The sequence below is a fragment of the Polypterus senegalus genome, chromosome 11 (assembly GCF_016835505.1).
Source record: "Polypterus senegalus isolate Bchr_013 chromosome 11, ASM1683550v1, whole genome shotgun sequence".
NCBI classification, from domain to species: Eukaryota; Metazoa; Chordata; class Cladistia; order Polypteriformes; family Polypteridae; genus Polypterus; species Polypterus senegalus.
The window spans coordinates 86362890-86386363 of record NC_053164.1 but is presented as its reverse complement, the minus strand read 5'-3'; the positions used below and the strand labels follow the sequence as shown (position 1 = coordinate 86386363).

Genomic DNA, 23474 nt, shown 5'->3' with positions numbered 1-23474 from the left:
AAAAGGATGATTCGGCTTCTGATTGATGACTGTGCTGCCCACAACATGCTTCCGCATTTAGATAATGTTCTCGTTGAATTCCTCCCACCCAATTACACAGCAGTGCTTCAGCCATTGAATTTGGGCATCATTCGCACCCTGAAAGTGTGTTATTGCAAGGAAATGCTGAGAAAAATTCTCGTCAGCATAACTTGTAGACAGGAGACGATTATAGTAAAATTAATGCAAAAGAAGGTATTGAAATGATTGCAGACACCTGGATGCAAGTTAAAGAAAGCACTACAGCTACAAATACAGAATCTTATTACAACAAAATTTTTATTACAATGAAATATTTTTTAGGTCCCTGGAAGTTTGTTGTAACAGAATTTTATCTGTATATACTGCAAAATGTTCAAAAATGTTTTTGAAGATGCTTGCAATTTATTTTTCCATTTTATCTATCCATTTTTCCTTTTTATACTCTTTGTAGACCTTAATAAAATTTCTAAACACCCATACACTTGCCACTCTGTGATCGGGTATTTTAGCTGTTCTTCTCCCGTTCCCTTTTACATCTTCAACATCAGGCAATTAGACAGAGTAAAGAAACAGGCAGGAGTACAGTTACATATTTAATTATGTATTACTGATTAAATGCCCAAAAATATTAAGGAAGAAAAATGCTAGCTATGTGAATATTAGCAAACCATACCCTTACAGCCAAATTAGCAGCGCATCTTGTGTCCTTAGGTGGCTCTTGACTTATCTTCAGTCTAGCTTGCTTTTTTACCACATGGCCTTCGAATGGAGTGTTGAAACAGGTGACATGCCTGTCTCGATGTGTCTGCCGAGAGAGAATTGTTTTCATCATGGTCTTCTCTTAATAGCCAGATGGTGAAAGAGAGAGAGATAAAAGTAAAGTTATCAACTTGATATCATTCTTACCACTAATAACAAGCCAATGATATGTTATAGTGCAGAATTGTCTCAGATTCAAAACCAATTATAAACAGCCATAATTTAGACCAATATGATTACTTGGATTACTGTCCCTTCCTGGGCCAGTTACCAATGAAAGTGCTGAGGTGCAGCTTGTTCCTGAGTTGTTTTGTTTAGTCAGTTTATTGCCTTCCTGTGGTGCATGGCTTATAGACTCTACGTTCAAACACAGTCACCCTCGCTAGGCTGATCTGTTACATAGTCCATCCCACCTCTCCATAAATATCACATCCGGAGTCAGTTCTAAAGACTGAGGTGGTTGGTTAAGTAAACATCTAAGCACTACTGTTCATATCAATGAAGTAAAATATGCTTCCTGAAGCATTTATCTAATATTACATTTGCTTTGTGTAACTTACAAGTAAAGAAAAACAAAATATTTATAAAGTTATGTTTCTAATGTGATTATAGTGTAAGCCCTGTTTATGATGCAGTCTTTGGTTTAGTAGCATGTCTTTCATAGATGGCAAATAAGTTCTCAAAACATTACTATCCTTGGTAATTATGCTACCATACTGAACCATGATACCACCAGTTATCACATTGTTTAGTAATTTATTGTTATAGATGTTTAAACATATATTTTGTGCGCCAAGCATTTCCTCAGGTGTTGCAAAAAAGTGAATGCAAGGTAAACAATATAGATGACCAGACTTAGACATTCAGAGTTGTGGATTCAAGTCAGGTCATTGATTATCTGTAATCCAGGGAATCTAAAGCAGATGATATTTTCCTCTGTATTTACACTGATGATGTGGTTCTCTTTCTGTCTCTTGAAGTCCATAGTGAATTTGTTTTTTATTTTCCTAAATCAGTTTAGGAGTGGGTGGCACAGTGGCGCAGTGGTAGCGCTGCTGCCTCACAGTATGGAGACCTGGGTTCACTTCCCAGGTCCTACCTGTGTGGAGTTTGCATGTTCTCCCCGTGTCTGCATGGGTTTCCTCCGGGTGCTCCGGTTTCCACCCACAGTCCAAAGACATGCAGGTTAGGTGCATTGGCGATCCTAAATTGTCCCTAGTCTGTGCTTGGTGTGTGTGTGTGTGTGTGTGTGTGTGTGCCCTGCGGTGGGCTGGTGCCCTGCCTGGTGTTTGTTCCTGCCTTGTGCCCTGTGTTGGCTGGGATTGGCTCCAGCAGACCCCTGTGTTAGGATATAGCAGGTGGGCTAGTGCCCTGCCTGGTGTTTGTTCCTGCCTTGTGCCCTGTGTTGGCTGGGATTGGCTCCAGCAGACCCCTGTGACCCTGTGTTAGGATATAGCAGGTTAGAAAATGACTGATGACAGTTTAGGAGTTGTCTGCAGTTTTGTGGTTGCACTACTATATTACACAGACCGGCCTGTCCCTATATGAAGTTTTGTTATTATTGTTTACCATCTGAATCATTCTGGTGTCATCAGCAAAATTGATATGTACAGTTGATATATTACCAGATATTTTAATTTTGAAGTTAAGCTTAAGTGAAACAGGTTAGCCTTTCCAAGTTAGTTCCCCTTTTTATGCAGTATAATTTACACTCAATATTAGAGTAATTTGTTTAGCATTTAATGCTCAATCTCACACATTTATGAGCTGATATCACATGATATTTGAGCTGTGTATATTTTGTATCTTATGCCTTCTATTGCCACATCTTAAGAAACAATAGTGGCCTTGTATCCTTATCCTAGATAAGCATCCATCAGGGGTGACTTTACCATAGGCAGGCAAACAACTTGGCAGGTGGGCCGTGGAACCAATTGCCACATTTGAGTACCGAGAACAGAAACAGAATAGGTGAGGGTTAGTAACAAATTATAACAATCATGTTACTTATGTCTTAGTGCTAATGACTAACAACAGAGATGAAGTCTGTACAGTTAATCAGCAGCTCTAGTCTGGATATGCTAAACTGAAGTACTGAGTCTTCAGCTGAGATTTAAAGGCTGAGACCGAGGGGGCATCTCTTATAAAAGCAGGAAGACCATTCCACAATTTAGGGGCCCTGTAACTAAAAGCTAAACCTCCCACTGTTATTTTATTAATCCTTGGAATCATAAGAAGATCGGCATCTTGAGATCTTAATGTGTGCTCAGGTTTGTAAGTCATGATAAGTTCAGACAAGTAAGCTGGACCTTGCCATTTAATGCTTTATATGTTAAAAGAAGGATTTTGAAATCTGCCCTAAACTTAACCGGGAGCCAGTGTAAGGATTTAAGAACTGGAGTTATGTGTTCATATTTTCTTGTTCTTGTAATAATTCTTGCAGCCGCATTTTGGATTAACTGGAGGCTGTATAAAGAACAGTTTGAGCAGCCAGTGAACACCGCATTGCAGTAGTCAATCCTACTAGAGATAAATGCATGAATTAATTTCTCACAATCCTGTTTATTTAGAAAGTGCCTTAATTTCCTAACATTTTTAAGATGGAAGAAACATGTTTTGGACAACTTTGTAATATGTGCTTTAAATGACATGCTAGAGTCACAGATAACTCCTAGATTGCGGGCTGATTCAGTAAAATTAATTGGGATTCCAACTGAGTTAAATGATGACAGAATATTGCTGTGATCAACGTCATTCCCTCCAACAATTAACATCTCTGTTTTATCTTTATTTAAAGACAAGTACAGTGGAACCTCGGTTCACGAACATAATTCGTTCCAGAACTTTGGTCGTAAACCGAGTTGGTCGTGAACCGAAGCAGTTTCCCCCATAGGATTGTATGTAAATACAATTAATCCGTTCCAGACAGTACAAACTGTATGTAAATATGTAAATATATGTAAAGATTAAGCACAAATATAGTTAATTACACCATAGAATGCACAGTGTAATAGTAAACTAATGTAAAAACATTGAATAACACTGACACAAAACACCCAGGCTCCCTGCTCAGCTACAGGAGCAGGCTGGCTGACGCTCTCTCTGTAGCGCGCGCGCACACACACACACACACACCCTATCCTCCCCCCCCATCCCTTCCCTGTCAGCTGCCCCCTCTCTCTCTGCGCTTGCTCGCTCACGCTCTCTAATTTCTCTGTAGCACGTGCTCGCACAGCATTTTTTTTAAAATGAGTTTTAAGCACAGCTGAAAAAAACGAACATTAAAACAAATCCGAAGTGCAGTGCATGCAAAAACCAACTCGCAAGCAACCAGAAAAGAAAGATTGCAGGAGATCACGCTATTAAACTTAAAGCCTGATCGCTGTAAACACTATTTTTAAAGTGAGTTTTAAGCACAGCAGAAAAAAACGAACATTAAAACAAATCCGAAGTGCAGCACATGCAAAAACCAACTTGCAAGCAACCAGACAAGAAAGATTGCAGGAGATCACGCTATTAAACTTAAATCTTAATCGCTGTAAACACTGTTTTTAAAATGAGTTTTAAGCACAGCGGAAAAAAGGAACATTTGAAAAAAGATAAAAGTAACATTGCAACAAATCGCGTTATGACCTGAAAAATTAACTTTTGAAAAATCTGTAATACAAAAACCACCAAGAAAACTAACCTTGCATGAGTCGAGTTCTGGCATGAAGTGTTTTCCTTCAGGTGTTTTCTCTCTTGTGATTTCTTGGGTTTCTGGTGCTTTTAGCTGGTATGGTAGCAGCCATTCCAAAAACAAACTCCTTGTGACCCAATCCTTCGTGTTTGCGCCCCACATTACTGGCAGTCTGGCTTTGTTTACATTGTGCTGCTTGAAAGCACGAGGGTTCTCAGATTGGTAAATGAGTAAACTGGTAAACAGTTTTTCCACCTCTTGTAATTTCTTTCTTTACTTCGATTTCAATTTTCTTCAAAACTTTCTTCACTTGCTTAGAAGTCAATGGAAGGAGAACAATGAACAGAGCTCTTGCAGCCACGCGGCTTGCTAGCTTGCTTTCTCTCGCTTTCTCTCTCTCTCTTTCTCTCTCAGCACGTACAGCCTGCAGATAGGCAGGCAAACACGTGCAGCAATCTCCTCCTCCCCCTCCCCAGCAGACACGTGGAATTGGGGGATGGTTGGCTTGAACTTACTGGCTGCAGATAGGCAGGCAAACAGTGCAGCAATCTCCTCCTCCTCCTTCTCCCCCTCCCCAGCAGGCACGTGCTCGCTCGCTCTTGCTCGCTCTCTCTCTCTCTCTCTCTCAGCTCAGCACAGCTCAGGCAGGCAGGCAAGGGAAACTGGCTTGTTCGTATACCGAGTGCGTGGTTGTAAACCGAGGCAAAGGTTTGGCAAGCTTTTTGGTCGTGAACCGAGTTGTACGTGAACCGGGACATTTGTGAACCGAGGTTCCACTGTAGTTCTCATTCATCCACTCCTTTAATCACTAACACAACTAATTAAAGACAACATCGGAGAAACTTCATTTGATTTAAATGAAAGGTATAACTGGGTGTCATCTGCATACGAGTGAAAATTAACATTATGTTTCCTAATGAGAGATCCCAGTGGAAGCATGTAAAGTGAAAACAGTAAAGGTCCCAGTACTGAGCCCTGCGGGGCACCATATTGAACTTATGTGTATAACGATGGAGTACTGTCAGCACATTTCTGTACATATTGGAATCGATTTGATAAATAAGAACTAAACCAAGCGAGCACGGGGCCTGTAAGCCCAACATCGTTTTCTAGCCTGTGCAGTAAAATAGAATGGTCAATGGTGTCAAATGCTGCACTTAAGTCTAACAACATAATTACAGTGGAGTTTCCTTCATCAGAGGATATCAGAATGTCATTTACAACCCGTGTTAGTGCAGTTTCTGTACTATGACCAGTGCGAAAACCAGACTGGAATTTCTCAAATAAATTGTAATGCGTAAGGTGTGACTGAAGCTGACTGGCGACTACTTTTTCTAGTACTTTAGAGAGAAATGGTAAATTTGAAACAGGCCTATAATTATTTAGTATGTGTGGGTCTAGGTCTGACTTTTTAAGTAAAGGTTTAATGACTGACACTTTTAGTGCATCAGGTATGGTGCCATGCAGTAATGAACTATTGATAATGGTTAAAATAGGCGCTGCAAGAACATCCACTTTTTACTAGTTTTGTTGGCACTGGATCTAGGGAACAAGTAATGGGCTTCATTTTAGTAATTAAAGTTAAGACTTCCTGCTCAGTTACAGGATTAAAATTACTAAAGTGCTGAATGCAATGTGCGGCAGGGTCTGCTAAGCTAGTATTTGGTTTGTACTGTGATACTGAAATCTGGGATCTTATATTTTTAATTTTCTCATTGAAGAAGTTCATAAAGTCTGTACTGCTAATATCTGTTGGTATTTTGCACTGTTGATCTGAATTCCCATTTGTTAATTTAGCCACTGTTCTAAACAGTACCCAAGGATTTTTATTATTGCTATCTATTAATGTAGAATAGTATTCTGAGCGAGCTTTAAAGAGGGCTTTTTTATATTTATTAACACTCTTTGTCCATGCAGTTTGAAAGACATGTAGCTTTGTTGTTCTCCATCTGCGCTCCAGTTTTTGACACTCTAATTTACGAGCTCGAGTATTTTCATTAAACCAGGGAGAGTATGTGCTTTGATCACTTTTGTTTTAAGGGGAGCCACTGTGTCCAGAGCATCTCTCAATGTCACATTATAATGTGATGTTAGCTGATCTAAATTGTTTTCCACTTTTACATTTGATATTAACTGATCTAAATATGTGCTTCTTATAGAATGATTTTTGCATGTTAGTAATAAGAAATAAAATTATTTCTTTTTTCAAATGGTGATTTAGCCAGTGAGCAAAATATTTTTTCAAATATGCTTTAATTAAGAGAACACATTTTAATTCAGCTCAAAATTCTATAAAATACCATCAATATCATCTCTCAAAATGCATCATGATAACACATTTTAATTCAGCTCAAAATTCTATAAAATACAATCAATATTATCTCGCAAAATGCATCATGATTGCAGTACTATATACCAGATGGTTTTCATGATTAGGACATTAGGGAATAACTATAAGCAGTCATGGGTATTTATTGTCCTTTCAGTGAGCATTTTTGTTTGTCACCGTTTACTATAAACAGGCAATGCTTTTAGGTCCTAGATGTCTTATTTATTAGTACTTCTTAGTTCTACTACAGGATAGTTCATGTTAATGAATGCATAAGAAGATTAGAAAGAGGGGAGTGCTATCCATTGACCATATTTAAGGGCGTGTTTCCCATTCAAGAAGGGTGTCATCCAGGAAGATGCCCCAAAATGCTGGTTGTTTAAGGGTTATTGTGGGTTAAGGGATCTAGGGATACTAGAGGATCTTTAGCTTTTTGTCCCCATATCTGAAGAGAACAATTTCTGAGGCATGACCTAGAAGTGACAGTTGGATGAGATTTAAAGAGTAATGCTTAAAGATTTATTCATATTATCATTATATATATATATATAAGGATTTTATTTACGTTTTGAATATAAAAATATATGCAAAAAAAAAATTATCACTACTACATAAGTAAGTGATATAAAAAAATCAAAAAATAATTACAATACAGTACACATAATAATAATTAAATAAGTACAATAAACTAATCTGGAAGAAATACTGCCCCACATTACTCTGTAAAAATACTATTAACTATTCAGTCTTCACGTCTTTCTGTTTCTTATGTATGAAGATGTCGTAGATGCTAAAACAGATTAATGGGCATTCCACCTGTGCTGTAGTATAATAATACCCTGTCTGGCCTGGATGGAGATACAACCTGGCCAAGATGGTTAGAAACTCCAACACCAGTCAGGCAAAGGGAATAATGGAGTAACTGAGGGCAGATGAATATTAAAATATGCAATTTACACACATATATTTGATGCAAGCAGTGTGGCACAAATCTCCTTTTAATCAAGATCTCACCTTCTTCAAGCCACATATAGTGAAAGGCTCATTATCTTTAGTGAGCGATGCTTCAATCCATTCTAATTATACATAGTTGTCTGTGATTGCTCATTTATATTACATGTCATTGCTGTGCGTAAAAGCTTGATTTCTATGTACTGTTTTAATTATAAATTTGAAGCATCGCAGTGTGCAGTTTTGTACTTTCAAGTGTCATGGGTTCAATTACCGTACCCAGATGTAGTCTGCTGCATGTTCTTCCTGTGGTTAGTTTACTGAGTTGTGCTCTTTCAATTTCAACAGAGAGTACAGGTAGTGTTTCTTATCATACCTATGAGTACTGTTACGCTTTACGTGTTCCTCTCGAAGTTTCATGTGAGGACCCCGACCTAGATCAGATGTCAATGTATATGATGGTGTTCATGTCGCTGTGTTGTGAACACATGAGAGAAAAGAAAAAAATTGTGTCAGTTAGTGGCTTGTTCATGGTGTAATCCTACCACACACACACACACACACACACACACACACACACACACACACCCCAAAGGGATTGACTACAGTGTGTGATATTTATTTTATTATTATTTATTTTTTAATCATGCTCACCACCCAAAACTCCAAACCGCTGGGAAATCAGAAATGAATTTGAATATAAACAGGAAATAAAATTGAAGCGCAGTCTTTGGGGTGAGGTGGATTTGGGTGTAACTATGAAGTGAGCACTTGGTGAAGTGTGTACAATTAGAAACAAGATAAAAAATCTTGCAAAATTTTGTTGTTCCTTTCATTTGCAGCAGAGTTACTCCCGCAGAGAGCAGAAAGCAGTCCTGACTATTGTTTCAGAGCTGTGTGAAGTTTTCAGCTTCCCCTACAAGTTGAAGGGCCGCTTGCAGGGCCAGATGCAGTTTAATGTCATACCTAAGACCTACTCATGCATTACATACGTATATTTACTATGTGAAGGAAGTGTTTAAACAAACGTAAAAAAATGTGGTTATAATTATAATATTGGCATCATTGGGTGCTGTGCCATCTTGAATTTAAAGATGGCCCGTGTTATCATATAGCTTTCTCCACATTCTGATCAATCTTTCTTGCAGCACAGATATGCTAAGTAGTCCAAAATGTATACATTAAATCACAACATCACTACTCACTTCACACAGGTATTTGTGACATACAGTAAATGCACTTTAAATACAAGAGGCTTAAGGTGACTAGGGAATCATTTAGTATAAAGGCCACATTAGTTGTTTGATTATCCATTTATCAAATATTTGGAAACTTTAAAACATATTTTGTGATCTTTTTATTCCCACCAGTTTTTTAAGCATTTTTCACAATAAGGAAGTTCTAGATGCACAAACTGCAAACCTTTTTCCACAGTAAATATAAATTTCAGAAGGCTAGAAAAAACTGGACATGTCATAAGAGAATTCCAATTAAATTTGTGGACCATTTAATTGTCTACAATTTTTATTTTGATAATATATATTTTTTTATATATATATATATTTGTATGTGTTTGTGTGTGTCTGTCTGTGTCTAACTGCTCAAAAATATTAAAGGAACACTTTGAAAACACATCACATCTCAATGGGAGAAAAAAACATGCTGGATACCTATACTGATATGGACTGGTGTGTTAGGAACGAAAGGATGCCACATCGTTTGATAGAAATGAAAATGATCAACCAACAGAGGGCTGAATTCAAAGACACCCCGAAAAGTGAAAAAATTATGTGGCAAGCTAGTCCATTTTGCTGAAATTTCATTTCAGCAGCTCAGAATCGTACTCAGTAATTTGTATGGCCCCCACATGCTTGTATGCATACCTGACAACATCGGGGGTATTCTCCAAATGAGACGACAGATGGTGCCCTGGGGGATCTCCCCACCGATCTGGACCAGGACATCACTGAGATCCTGCTCAGTCTGAGGTCCATCTGGTGGCGTCGGATGGACCGAAACATAATGTCCCAGACACGTTCTGTTGAATTTAGGTCAGGCAAATGGGGGCCAGTCACTGGTATCAATTACTATATCCTGCAGGGATTGCATGCATACTCTCACCACATGAGGCCAGGCATTGTCGTGCACCAGGCACCTTTTACATCTGTCTCATGTGCTCAGGGTGAACCTGCTCTCATCTGTGAAAAGCACAGGGCACCAATGTTGGACCTGCAAATTCTGGTATCCTAAGGCAAATGCCAATCAAGCTCCATGGTGTCAGGCAGTGAGCACAGGACCCACTAGAGCTACGTCGGGCCCTCAGGCCACCCTCATGAAGTCTGTTTCTGATTGTTTGGTCTGAGACATTCACTGCCTGTGCATCCTCATGCTACCAGTAGTGACACTAACTGTAGCTAAATGCAAAACTAGTGAAAAAACAGTCAGAAAAGATGAGGAGGGAAAAATGTCAGTGGCCTCCACCTGTGAAACCATTCCTGGATTGGGGATTTCATTGTTACCCCTCTAGTGCACCTGTTGTTAATTTCATTAACACCAAACCAGATCAATATCCTAGAAGTTTCATTGACTTGATGCTATGCTCTAAAAGTGTTCCTTTAATTTTTTTCAGCAGTATATATATATATATATATATATATATATATATATATATATATATATATACATACACAATGTGTATATATGCATATATATATATATATATATTTTTTTTTTTTTTCTTTACAAAGTAATCCTTTAGTATCATTTCTCATAAAATTGGATGTTGTATTTGGTTAACAGATTGCTATGGTCTAATTTTCTTCACTGTCAAGTTCTAGCTTTTCATGATTTTAATGAGGGCCAAATTTAGTTGTGGTTAGATTACTGTAGACTGAGACATGCATTCGAACATCCACATATTAAGCTTCTGACAAAGGGGTCAACATTAAAAAAAAAAACACATATTTGCTTTGTAACCTTAAACCATTGTTCAGATAACTTGGACACTGTTTGGTACTTCAGGTATCTTGTGTTAAAATTTCCTGTTAATAATAAAATCTTTTTTTACCTTGTGTCTCCTTAACCAGATTTTCTAGTTTCTCTTAGGATTCAGACAATTCTCATATTGCATTAAAAGACTTGTATATTACTATAGTAATTTAAGATGCTTCTTTTTTGTTTATTACAGACATTTGATAGCCTCACAGAACTTGTAACATCATGTGGAAACTACAGTCAGTACCGGAAGAGGTTTGCAGAGTGTGAGGGTTTTCGCTTCCCTATCCTGGGTGTGCACCTTAAGGATCTTATTGCTGTACATGTGGCCCTGCCTGACTGGGTCGATAAAGAGAAAACAAAAGTGAATTTGGTCAAGACCCAGCAGCTTTACACAATTCTTAATGAGCTGGTGCAGGTGCAGGCCACTCCACCACCTATTGATGATAACACTGACCTCATCAATCTGCTTACGGTCAGTGTTGCAGCAGACACCTTAATTCTAGCCATAACAGTACTGTTTAGTACTGTTTATTTCATGAGTTAGCTCAGAAATTTTTAGATGTGTAATATGATTCTCAACTTTCTTTTGTACAATCAATGGCATTGAGAATAGGAGGTTGTCATTAACATTAAGAACAGGATCACTTAAAGATAACCTCCTATTCTCAATGCTTTTGATTGTCATTAATAATGTTTGTTTTTTAACCGTAATGGATACCATTTAAGGACATTGTACAACTGCAAAGTAGCATGGTATTTTTTTAACAATGATATATTGAATATTGCCTCACAGTACCTGATAAGATGCATTTTAACCAGAAATATGAAGAAAATGTAATATAGTTTGCCTTGTTTAGAGCGAAAAAGATATTTTCTGATTAGGGCTGCAACAACTAAACGTCACACTCGATTATTAAAAATGTTGGCAACGAATACTTTCATCAATTAGTTAATTACGTCTTTAGGCTAAGTATGTTTTTTGCTTAATTACATTGCGACTTCATTCAGTAGTGAACACATTTCAAAAAAGGCAGAAGTTAAGCCAAGTGCCAGAAAAGACAAATCAACCTAAGACAGAGTTTGGGAGCACTTTAGTCTGAATGCAAAAAAAAAAGGTTGTGAGTTGCAAAATGTGTAGCTCTGACCTTATAAGGCATGAGAGGACAACGGAGATGCACCAACATTTCAATAGCGAACATACCATTCCAGGCTCTGTGGAGGTGGCAGACTTGGGGTGGAAACTTACCTTCTTCCCAGTAAGTTAAATGTTACTTTAGCATTATGTGATAGAAATACATAACACAGTGTTTGCTAGGCTAGTCACAATGATACAACTTTCGGTTTGAAGTGAGGAATAATTTTGAGTCATTGTCTAGCCCTCTACAATACGAGAAAAAAATACCAGCATATGAGACAGAATTTCATGACTAAAAATATGTGTCATTAGCGACTAATTAGTAAACGTTCTGATTTTTATTTGCCATATTTGGGTATTTCTTTTGTTTTGACGCAGTCACTCGGCTAAATGATGGTGTTGCATTTATACGCATGCATACACGTGTAATGTTAGAATCTTTTTGTTTACAAAAAAAGATGTGAAACGTGAGCGCCTTTCCAAGCAGAAAACTTTATTTTCTGTCTCATAAGGAAGTAAAAAACTCAGTGAGAGTGCAGCAGTGTTTCACTCATTCCAAGTGCAAAGATAGTGGGGTGGAAAAGTGAAATTCCAGACTATTTACCTATCACACAAACTGACTTTTATACATTCTGGAGGAGGACACGATAATGTGCAAGTACTCCTGCAGCAAGCCTAGTGTAGCTGGTACAACAGATTTTGGGGCAAAATTGCACAGTTTGACATGTGAAAATCTAACAGCGCAATCCCAACAATATACTGTGTTACATGCAGTAGGCAGCGACAGTGCCTTCGCTGCAAGCAAATGTACCAAAGATTCTGCAGTGATAAAAGGTTTCCAGACAAAAAAGATGAATGATAATGCAAAAAGATATGAACGTTCAGTTAAAATAAACTTGGCATATTTCATAGCAAAGGGAGGTCAGAGTTTCACACAAATTAAATAATTTGTTTTGCTGCTAAAGGAAAATAGTCTGGACATTTCCCCAACATATGACAACAACGTTTGTTGTGCTGAACTAATCTCATACATTACTCCAGAGTTACAAAAAATAAATAATAAAGTCATGATGGTGCAACAGATTCCTCAGTGTTGGAATGTTGTTGTGGTCATATATTTTCATTAGATAGATAGAGATAGATACTTTATTAATCCCAAGAGGAAATTCACATACTCCAGCAGCAGCATACGGATAAAAAACAATATTAAATTAAAGAGTGATAAAAATGCAGACAAAAGGTAAAATGGACAATAACTTTGTATAATGTTAACGTTTACCCCCCTGGAATTGAAGCGTTGCATAGTGTGGGGGAGGAACGATCTCCTTGGTCTGTCAGTGGAGCAGGACAGTGACAGCAGTCTGTCGCTGAAGCTGCTCCTCTGTCTGGAGATGATCCTGTTTAGTGGATGCAGTGGATTTTCCATAATTGACAGGAGCTTGCTCAGTGCCTGACGCTCTGCCATGGATGTCAAACTGTCCAGCTCCATGCCTACAATAGAGCCTGCCTTCCTCACCAGTTTGTCAAGGCGTGAGGCGTCCTTCTTTATGCTGTCTCCCCAGCACACCACTGCGTAGAAGAGGGCGTTAGCCACAACCGTCTGATAGAACATCTGCAGTATCTTATTGCAGATGTTGAAGGGCGCCAGTCTTCTAAGGAAGTATAGTCGGCTCTGTCCTCTCTTGCACAGAGCATCAGTATTGGCAGTCCAGTCCAATTTATCATCCAGCTGCACTCCCAGGTATTTATAGGTCTGCACCCTCTGCACGCAGTCGCCTCTGATAATCACGGGGTCCAGGAGGAGCCTGGGTCTCCTAAAATCCACCACCAGCTCCTTGGTTTTGCTGGTGTTCAGGTGTAAGTGGTTTGTGTTGCACCATTTAACAAAGTCCTTGATTAGGTTCCTATACTCCTCCTCCTGCTCTTTCCTGATGCAGCCTACGATAGCAGTGTCATCAGTGAACTTTTGCACATGGCAGGTACTCCGAGTTGTATTGGAAGTCTGATATATATAGGCTGAACAGGACTTGAGAAAGTACATTCCCCTGCGGCGCTCCTGTGTTGATGACCACAATGTCAGACCTGCAGTTCCCCAGATGCACATACTGAGGTCTGTCTGTAAGATAGTCCACGATCCATGCTGTGCTAAAACCGGGTAGCTCCACGTTAGCATCTGGGATGGTAGTTGTTAGCCACGTTTCACAAAAACACAACAAACTGCATTCTTTGTAGGTCCTGACAATTTTCACCAGCGCGGCCAGTTCGTCAATCTTATTTGGTAGTGAGTTCACATTTCCCAGGATCACAGAAGGCTTATAACGCCACTTTCTCGCAAGCTGCTTCGCTTTTACCTTAGCTGCGGCTCTGCTCCCACGATACCGCCTTCTTACCTCGTCAGGTAAATAGGGAACCACGCCGGCGCCGGCATTTGTTCTCAGCACTTTAAGTTGACTACTTGAATAGACAAGTCTCTGCGTGTAAAAATCCGTGTCCAAGTAATATAAAAGTAGTAAAAAGTGTCCAGGGAATGAGTCCACATAAAAGAAAGTGATAGCAATGATCAGTAAAATAGAGTAAAATAGAGAAAAAGGTAGAAAAATAAAGTTGTACACGGAGCTGCAAGAAAAGCTGCCACTCGTGGCGGCACCCGAGTCACAAATCATTATGCATTGGCAGTAAAACATTTCTTTCACAGAAACTGAAAAAGATACTTATAACTTAAATTTTATGTTTAATTTGGAAGTGCTTATTTAGTGTGATTCTGAATATACTGTATAAGCCATACTGTAACTTTAGTTAATTTATTTAAAACTATTGTGTTTTTAAGGAAATTTTGTGTATATGTTTTCATTGTGCAATCAGAGCCAGAATTGCTACAAAGTGTATTATTTCTATTTATTACTATTAATGTTCAATGTATTATTACATAAATGTTGTATAAAAACCTGTATTTTGTTTAAAATATCTGTAAGTAATTTGTTTATTTAAAGAATACATTTCTGAAAATGGGCAGCACGGCTGCGCAGTGATAGCACTGCTGCCTCGCAGAAAGGAGGAGACCTGGGTTCGTTTCCTGGTTCCTCCCTACGTGGTGTTTGCATGTTCTCCCTGTGTGTGCGTGTGTTTGCTCCGGTTTCCTTCCATAGTCCAGAGAAATGCAGGTTAGGTGCATTGGCGATCCTAAATTGTCCCTAGTGTGTGCTTGGTGTGTGTGTGCCCTGCAGTGGGCTGGTGCCTTGCCCGGGGTATGCTCCTGCCTTGCACCCTGTGCTGGCTGGGATTGGCTCCAGCGGACCCCCGTGACCCTGTGTTTGGTTATTGTGGGTTGGACAATAACATCCCAACTAATTGATTAGTGAACAAAATAATCGCCAGATTAGTCTATTATCAAAATAGTCATTAGCAGCAGCCCTAGCTCTGATTAATATTATAGAATGTCAAGTAACTCTGCTCTACAAATCTGTGCTATACGTTCAGTTAAATGGGTCTGTGTTGTTACAGACTAACATACATTAATACTTAATTCCCTAAACTTATTCATTATTCATGTGCAGGTATCCCTGGATCAGTATCATACTGAAGATGAGATCTATCAACTGTCTTTGCAGAGGGAGCCTCGAAGTTCCAGACCTTCTGTGAGTATGCTCAATAAGCAATTCTGCATATCCTTTATTATTATCCATTGGACCTTAAGTGCTAAAGCTGTTTATTTTTTAAAGCTATTATTTCAATTTTGTTACAAAAAAATTAGGTTTGGTTTCCTTTGGTTTTCCTTCTTCTGAAGTAATCTCAATTATCTGTTTATTAGGAAATTAAAAATGCTTTGGACCAGTGTTACTTAACCACTAGGTTGCAACTCACTTTAGGCTTGTGGGCTGACACTGGTGGGTTGCAAATTTGCTTTTGCTGGGTAGGTGAGTTGGTTGTGCTAGGTTGCATTCACAATCATTTGCGCTGCGCAATATTTATCCGCGTTTTAACTGTGGATGTTTTACAATGAGAGCGCACAAAATCAGATTTGCCCTTATATATACACTCATTGCATCAAGGGACCAGCTTTTACAGTTGCTATCATTTCACCAAGTGGGACCAGCCCCTCTGCACTTACAGATTTGCGGTTATTTCACTAAGTTGGGGCAACTTGTGGGTCATCAGTAAACTTAAAAAGGTAAAACTGGGTTGCCAAAAGACAGTAAAGGTTGACCAACACGGTTTTGGACTATGTTGGCAAGAGTGTATAAAATGAGTGTAGCACTTTGTACTTATTCTTGTATTGATGTTCCTAGGCTGATGTTACTCAATTGTGTTGACCTCTTTTGTAAAGTCACTTTGGATAAAAGCATCTGCTAAGCAAGTAAATGTAAATGTAATGTTGTAACATATTGTTATATACACTACAACTTAAATGGTAGGTTCCCATATGTTTTATATTGTGCCACTTTTAACACTTGTTTTGGTTTTTACCAGTACGTTAAAGCTGTTTTTTAGATGAAACATAATAAATTAAAAATTATAAGTTTAATTTTAACTCCAGATAAATAAGAGTTTACATTACAATTACACAGTAAAATACCTATGCAATAGAAAAGTATCACATTAACATTTTGGTAATTAATAAAAGCACAATTGTCTATGTGCCTGTGTATTTGTGTGTCCTGGTTGTGGTCCTTTTGGTCTCTGTCCTTTCAACAAATTGCACATCTTAAACATTTATAGTAATAAAATGCTTTGCATTTGTCATTCCAACAGATGACGCATCACAAGCATTAAAAGTGCTTTTACAAATTCCATACTAAATTTTATATATCACAGGCATATGCATTGCATTTGTTATTCCAACAGAAGGGTTATCACAAACATTTGTGTAATGCATTTTATTACTAGAAATGTTTGTGATCTACCATCTGCTAGAATGACAGATGCAATGTATTTTATTACTACATGCATTACAAAATACATTCCAACAGATTGCACAGTGCAAGCATTAACATTGAGGTCTACATTGATTACTTAGATTTCAACCCATCTTAGACAGGTTGCACAGCCAGTTTGTTAATAAATATGTAGCACTATATGTTACTGTTTAGTAAAGGTTATTTGTTTTAAACCACTTATTTCTTGCAATTATAAATGTAGAATAGCTGTTTTCTTTGCATTGAGCACAATTTGCATAAGAAGCAGTTCACTATATTCTCATAGGAGATTTGTTGAAATTATAGCATCAAGTTTGTTCATGGGGTTCTTAGATCTCTTGGTGCATAGTGATTGCATTATGTCATTCTGTTTCACATTTAGATTTATCTTCAGCTATTTTATCAATGGTGTTAACAGCAAGGTGATTGTTTTGGTTTCTTTCCTCAGTTAACTCCATCCACTCCCGGTGCAACCCCTAAGCCGTCTGTGATAGATGAATGGGCCTCAGCAGTGAAGCCTAAACCCGACCAAGCAATTGTTAACAAGCACATTGAAAAAATGGTTGAGGTAAGAAGTTATAGTCAACGGCTCTAGAGGTTTCACACTTGATGAGCACAACTTTTTACCATGCATGTGTGCCATTTAATATAAAACATGCTTTATTATGATGGAATGTAAACAATTTTCCAGTGTGCACTTCAGCAAGTGTCTCAGTGAAAATAGATAAATGTACTGGACATCTATGATTAAATTATAAACATCAGATTCTTCTAGAAATATATTAAGCAATGAAGCTAAAACAATCTTTGTTATCACAAAAGTTAATGAGCTTAATGAACAAGGGATATTTTAAAGAAGAACAGTAATGGGCTAAAAGTTGGCATAATGCTGCTCCTTAATCCTCTGTTTTGTTTTCCCCATTTTGATCTTTGGCATTTGCACATATATCACCACTCACATTTTGATGGGGAGATGTACTGTTACAAATTTCATTTGAAAGTGTTAGGGCTATTTCACTTTGAGACACACAAAAAAAGACATAGTTTCTACTTTTAACAGTACATAAGCTGTTTATTGTGGTGCTTTTTTTGCCAGTTTTTGAGTTTATCAGAAAAATGGTAATTGATGCCGCTGGTTTCAGATCAATAATAAGCAGTAATTGTATTTGATAGGGCTGCCAACCGTACTCATTTTCCCGGACATGTCCTCATGTTTAACGTGCCATGGAATGTCTGGGTGGAATTTATAAAATTTTGAAAATGTCCGAAATTTTGTCTTCTAAAATTTGGAAAATCTCCATATCCTTATCATTTGTAAAATTGAAAGCCAATCGGCATTTGCAGAAGTAGTGTGCACACTTTTTTCCCAAAATCTTTACTTCCATTCCGGTAGTAAACAATGCAGATATTAACGAGAATAGTCAATGTCTGTCCAGCTTGGCTTTTTCACCTCATCCTTTGAATTCAGCTTTATCCTCATGCAGAGTAGACAGTTCATTATAAATGTTGTTCCTTTCCTTAATTATTTATAATCCTAATTCACCATAGCTAAGTTGAATGTATTCAAAATTGAAATTACAATTTCACATTTTCTATGTGAGATCTTATTTTCTCAGCAGCTTGGTTAAACAAGAAATTTCATACATCCAGGTACACTCTGTTATTTTTAATGGAAAATATTGTTATTACCAATTGTTGCTCCAAAATGGATTTATAATTGTAAATGAATGAGTCAACTATTAAAGTTTTAGTTAATTAAAAAAATCACACATTTATTCTGTCATATAAATGCAATACCTTTTTAGTTATCAGTTGATCAAGTAATAAGTCACTTCTTCAAGTAATTTAATAATATTTTTATAACTCTTTCATTTACATAAATTCAAGAACACCCATTATGCTGAAAAGAAAGTGCAAGTTCACAGACTTCTTGAACATATATAGATATCCTTGTTTTTAAAAGGGCAGAACAGATTCATTTAAGGGGCAAATGCTCACAAGATTCAGTAGTATGCTATGTAAAGATTTCTATTCATATTTATCCAAGAACCCAGATTTACTAAGACAAATGGCTTTTTCCAAAGTAAACACTATACAAAATGTTGTTAGGGAAAACAGGACTCAGTAAAGCTTGTTGTACAGGGAAAGTTGTACATCACATAATAGGTTTTACTTATTTTGTTTACAAGTCTATAATTGTAATTTATGCTTGCAATAAAGAAAAAAATAATGCTCAGATAAAAAAGTAACAAAGAAGTGTGGCAAAATTCCTCATGGTAGACAATAAATGGAAGCAATTTTTATAATTATGATATTCCAATTTTTCACTTTTTTGAATTAACATTTAAGATAAATTAGTTAAAATAATTCTAGCTTAATTTAAATATTGTTCTTGCATTTCAGTCTGTCTTTAAGAATTTTGACACAGACGGTGATGGCTACATTTCCCAGGAGGAGTTTGAGATCATTCAGAGCAACTTCCCTTACCTCAGTAAATTTGGGGAACTGGACCAGAACCAGTAGGTTACAGTTTCAAATATACAGTATCCTGTACCTAGTAGTCTTAGCACTTTAGAGCTCACATTGTCTGTTTATTTCAGTGAAACATGTAAAATAATAGAAGCCAAGAATATTTAGCACCTATTGAAGGACAATTATAAAATAATGCACCATAATGCATACATATTACATATTTCTGTTAAAGTCATTAATATTATTAATTAAATTTGAAACTTGAATACATTTAAAATTGAAAGATGGAATATGCTGTTGCCTTCTAGCAATTTCTAAACTTTAATTAAAATTTCTATGAGACACATAGAGCAGATCCTGCTTTACCCATAGATACAAAATGTGACCTTTAGAAATTGATTTAACACCATCATTCTCTGTTTCTTTCAGTAGATTTGAGTAAACCACACTATGGTTATTTTTACAATAAAAGTCAAAGCAGTAAATGCTGCACCATTAATTATAATGGTGTTGTTTTATAACCTTTGTATTAAGTCCTTCTAAAAAATGAAACTTGCACTTAGGACATAACATTCATTTGTTAAGTTTGTGCTCCCATAATAATGATTTCCCATTGTAAAATCGTCTTAAGTGAAGTAAGATTTAGGTTTCTAATAATAAAAAAAAAGTTGAATGGATTTATCAACTGTTTCTTAGGTAAGATAATATTTATACTAAACACTCTGTAAGTCACTGGTTGTTACAAAAGAAAATATGGAGCAGCAATGAACATTATTTAATGTAAACTTTAAGTCAAACAACTTCAAAAAATAAGTTGTAGTAAAGCACAGAACAAATGAAAAAGAGTTGGGGATCTACCCAGTGTAATGTACAGTATGAAAGAGTAGTCTATAGAGTCTGATCTCCTGGAGTTCCAAGACTATGACTGATGACAAGTGATCATAGCAGGCTTTTATAGCAGAGAAAGAAGAAGGGTTGTGTTTGTAGGAAGGAAGTGGCATGAGGTCATCTGAGGGTGCTGGTAGTGATGTCATCAGCAAGGGCCAGAAGTGAGGTCAGGGTCAGTTGGAAGTGATTGGTTTATGTGGTCTTTTCTTCCGGAATTTCTGTGGAGAGAGGAGAAAATGCATTAATACTCAATGCTTGATCATGGGCTGTAGCTTTCTCCAGTCACACCCAGTGTCAAGAAACGTTTGATCTCCATCTCCACTTCACCTCATTTTGGACTTGGGAAGTTTGTATGTACGTTCCCTAATGATCACCCCAGGTTTGGTTACAACATCATGCTCAATCAGGGAGGTCCGACCAGGTTTTTCGCTTACCACCTCTGGGAGGGACAGGATAACTGCTTCAAGCTCCCGTTATTGGTTGGTTGTCATTTTAATTCTTTGATTAAGGGAAGTCTTTTGCGTAAAGAGGGAACGGGGCCAACCAGAAGAGGGCTCGGGATCCCTATCCTTACATGGTTTCAACAAGTTCATATAGAAGACCTGTTCGCTTGGCCGATAATTGGGTTGCTTAACCAAATGATCGACAAGCCCCTTTTGTTTCTTAATTTCATATGGACCCTGCCAGTGGGCCAATAATTTAGAGTGGAAGTTAGGCACGAGGATCTTGACATGGTCTCCCAGGCGGAACTTCTGGAGCATCATGCCGCAGTTGTAATTGGGATTATTGAGCCTTTTCCATGTCTTCTTTTAGAATGGGTCTAATTTTTTCAAATCTATCGCGTAACTGTACGATATATTTCAAAATGTTAATCGAAGGGAGAGCCTTCTCCTCCCATCCTTCCTTTAGGATATCCAATAAATCCCAGGGTTGTCATCCAAATTGCAGTTCAAATGGGGAGAAACCCATGGAGGCTTGCGAGATTTCACGAAAGGCAGACAGTACGAGGGGTAGTAACTGATCCCAGTTCCTTTAACATTTAAGCATCTGATTGAAAAGTTCTACCTACCGTTCTGTTTAGGGGCGATAGACAGAGGTCTTAAGATGTTTAACTTTGAGTAATTTAGCCACCTCCCTGAATGTCTCCAAACTAAAAGGCGTCCTTGATCTGTTAAGATTTCTTTAAGGATGCTGACTTGCGTAAAGACCCCTACAATTTCCCTTGTGATTGTTTTTGAGTTTACTGAATGTAAAGGGACAGATTCAGGTTACCGAATAGCATAATCTACAATGACCAAAATATATTTATGTCATTTGGGAAGAGGGTTCTAGAGGTCCTGCGATGTCAACCCCGACACATTCAAAAGGGATGTCAATGACAGAAAGGGGAACAAGAGGAGCAAGGTCCCTCCTAGGAATCTGTCGCAACTGGTATTTTGGCAAGGAATTACAGAAGCAATGGACTCCTCATTTATTCCCTGCCAATAGAATTCGGAGCTTAATGTGCGTCAATGTTTTCTTAGTCACCAGGTGGGCGCCCAACAGGTGGGTGTGTGCAACCGTGCAAACACTAGGGCACTATCAACAATGTCCACATCTCGCCCTCATGCTCTGCTACCCAGTAAGGCAAGGGATGTTGCGTGCGTTGGCCAGCAACTAGGACATCTGCATTCTTGGCAAACTTAAGGGAATCATCATTCCACTGCTCCCTATTAACACTAGAATTACCAAAGCCTACAAAAAACTCATAAACCCGGTCCACCTTAAATCCATTCACACCTCTCCGTCAGTGCCTTTTGTCTTGTAAATGTGTCGATAAGCCCAAGCAGCTTGCTATACCACCTCCCCACCGTCGCAGAACAGGCATGGAGTTCTCCCTGTTCAAGCTTTGATTATCTGGGAGTTAAAACAAATGTTTTTCATGTTTTAGTAATAAATGACAAAATGTAGACATGATACATGTATAATGTGTGAAGGCTGATGTCCAAATTTCAATTAAACACTTTCACAAAAGGTACAAGCACAATATGACAGCTTCTGTGGTGCAGCGGCTAATCCAGAAGTTGTGAGTTCGAAACCAGCTCCCCCACAAATTTACCATTTTGAGTAGTGAGCTGCTCTTATTGTTAATATTATACAATAAAAACATAATATTTGATTTGTGTCTGTAACAGCCAGTGTAAATTTATAGACTTGTAAAAGGTAACTTTTTTTTTACTTCTTTCAGTCACGATCACGATGCAACACCTACCCCACCACCCCAGATCTGACGCTGTTAATTTTTACCTGAAACTGAGAATAACTACATGCGAGTGGTGCTTTGAGACAATGGAATTGGAAATTCTCTGATCTGGAGGGATAAAAGCTGACACACAAATGCTGGTGAATCTGCATTATTCGTATCTCATTGTCACTTGAATATTTTTATTCAGTTTTATTGAGTGTTCCTGTTCATGCTGAATTAGTATGCACCTTATGGTCCATGATGTCGAAGCCGCACTGACAAAAAACAGAGACATAGGTATATATGATATTTGGAATAATTAATTTTATCACCTGTATAGTACATTTCGGAAAACATTGTGGCATGGATGCAACATTATTCATATTAATTCGCTTACCTTCTTGCGGTTGTAATCAGTGACCGTGTTTTTTTTTTTTTGATCTTGCCCAGTCTCCACACTTTGGTGCGTGGTGGAGTTTCTTTTGTACTCCAGGATATGCAGAGGAAAGAACAGTGGGTTAAGATGGTATTAGCAGGCTGTTTGGTGCTTGGGCTTATCAACACTTTTACAAGACAAAAGGCTGTGATGGAGAGGTGCGAAGGGAGTTAAGGTGGGCCGGGTTTACAAGTTTTTTCATAGGCTTTGGTAATTCTAGTGTTAAAGGAGCCCGGCATTTGCCTAAATTGGAGGTGTAAAGAAGAAAGAGGGTCGTGGGTGACCTCACTGGGCAGAGTTTCTGCCGGCGATGCCACACCACCGTCAGACTCCCTTTCTGGTTTCACTACATCACACTTAATGGCCACATGACTCCTTGATGCTGGCTGTAAACGTGGCGTGTAGGCAGTCATGGATGAGTCATCCCCATCCATTAGTAGACCTAATTTAGAATTAGGAGTGAAGCTGTACCATTGAGTTTCCCCCTGAATACAGGTTAGTCTGATCTTACCTTTCAACCACTGTTGCGTCAGTATCAAACGGTGAGCAACAGTGGAGATGTTATTCCTGGAATCGAATATCGCTGTCACCTTGCGCCCATTTACCAACTCCTCTCTTGTTTAGGGAAGTGACAAACGGTTAGCAAGAGCACAATACCTTTCTCCTTTGG

At 38.0% G+C, this 23474-nt stretch overlaps 1 protein-coding gene across 2 annotated transcripts in view; it reads left to right on the top strand.

Moving 5' to 3' along the window:
- Nucleotides 1-23474, top strand: part of LOC120539268 (RAS guanyl-releasing protein 2) — a 215305-nt gene that overhangs the window by 136280 nt on the left and 55551 nt on the right. Inside the window, exons 9-13 of one of the 2 annotated variants that reach the window (XM_039769185.1) lie at nucleotides 10927-11208; nucleotides 15426-15506; nucleotides 17233-17352; nucleotides 19188-19303; nucleotides 22372-22429. In XM_039769185.1, coding sequence (XP_039625119.1) covers nucleotides 10927-11208; nucleotides 15426-15506; nucleotides 17233-17352; nucleotides 19188-19303; nucleotides 22372-22414 — 642 coding nt within the window. In that variant the 3' untranslated portion in view covers nucleotides 22415-22429. Of the gene's footprint in view, nucleotides 1-10926; nucleotides 11209-15425; nucleotides 15507-17232; nucleotides 17353-19187; nucleotides 19304-22371; nucleotides 22430-23474 lie in introns of those variants that run through there. The other variant, XM_039769183.1, reaches the window with a different exon arrangement.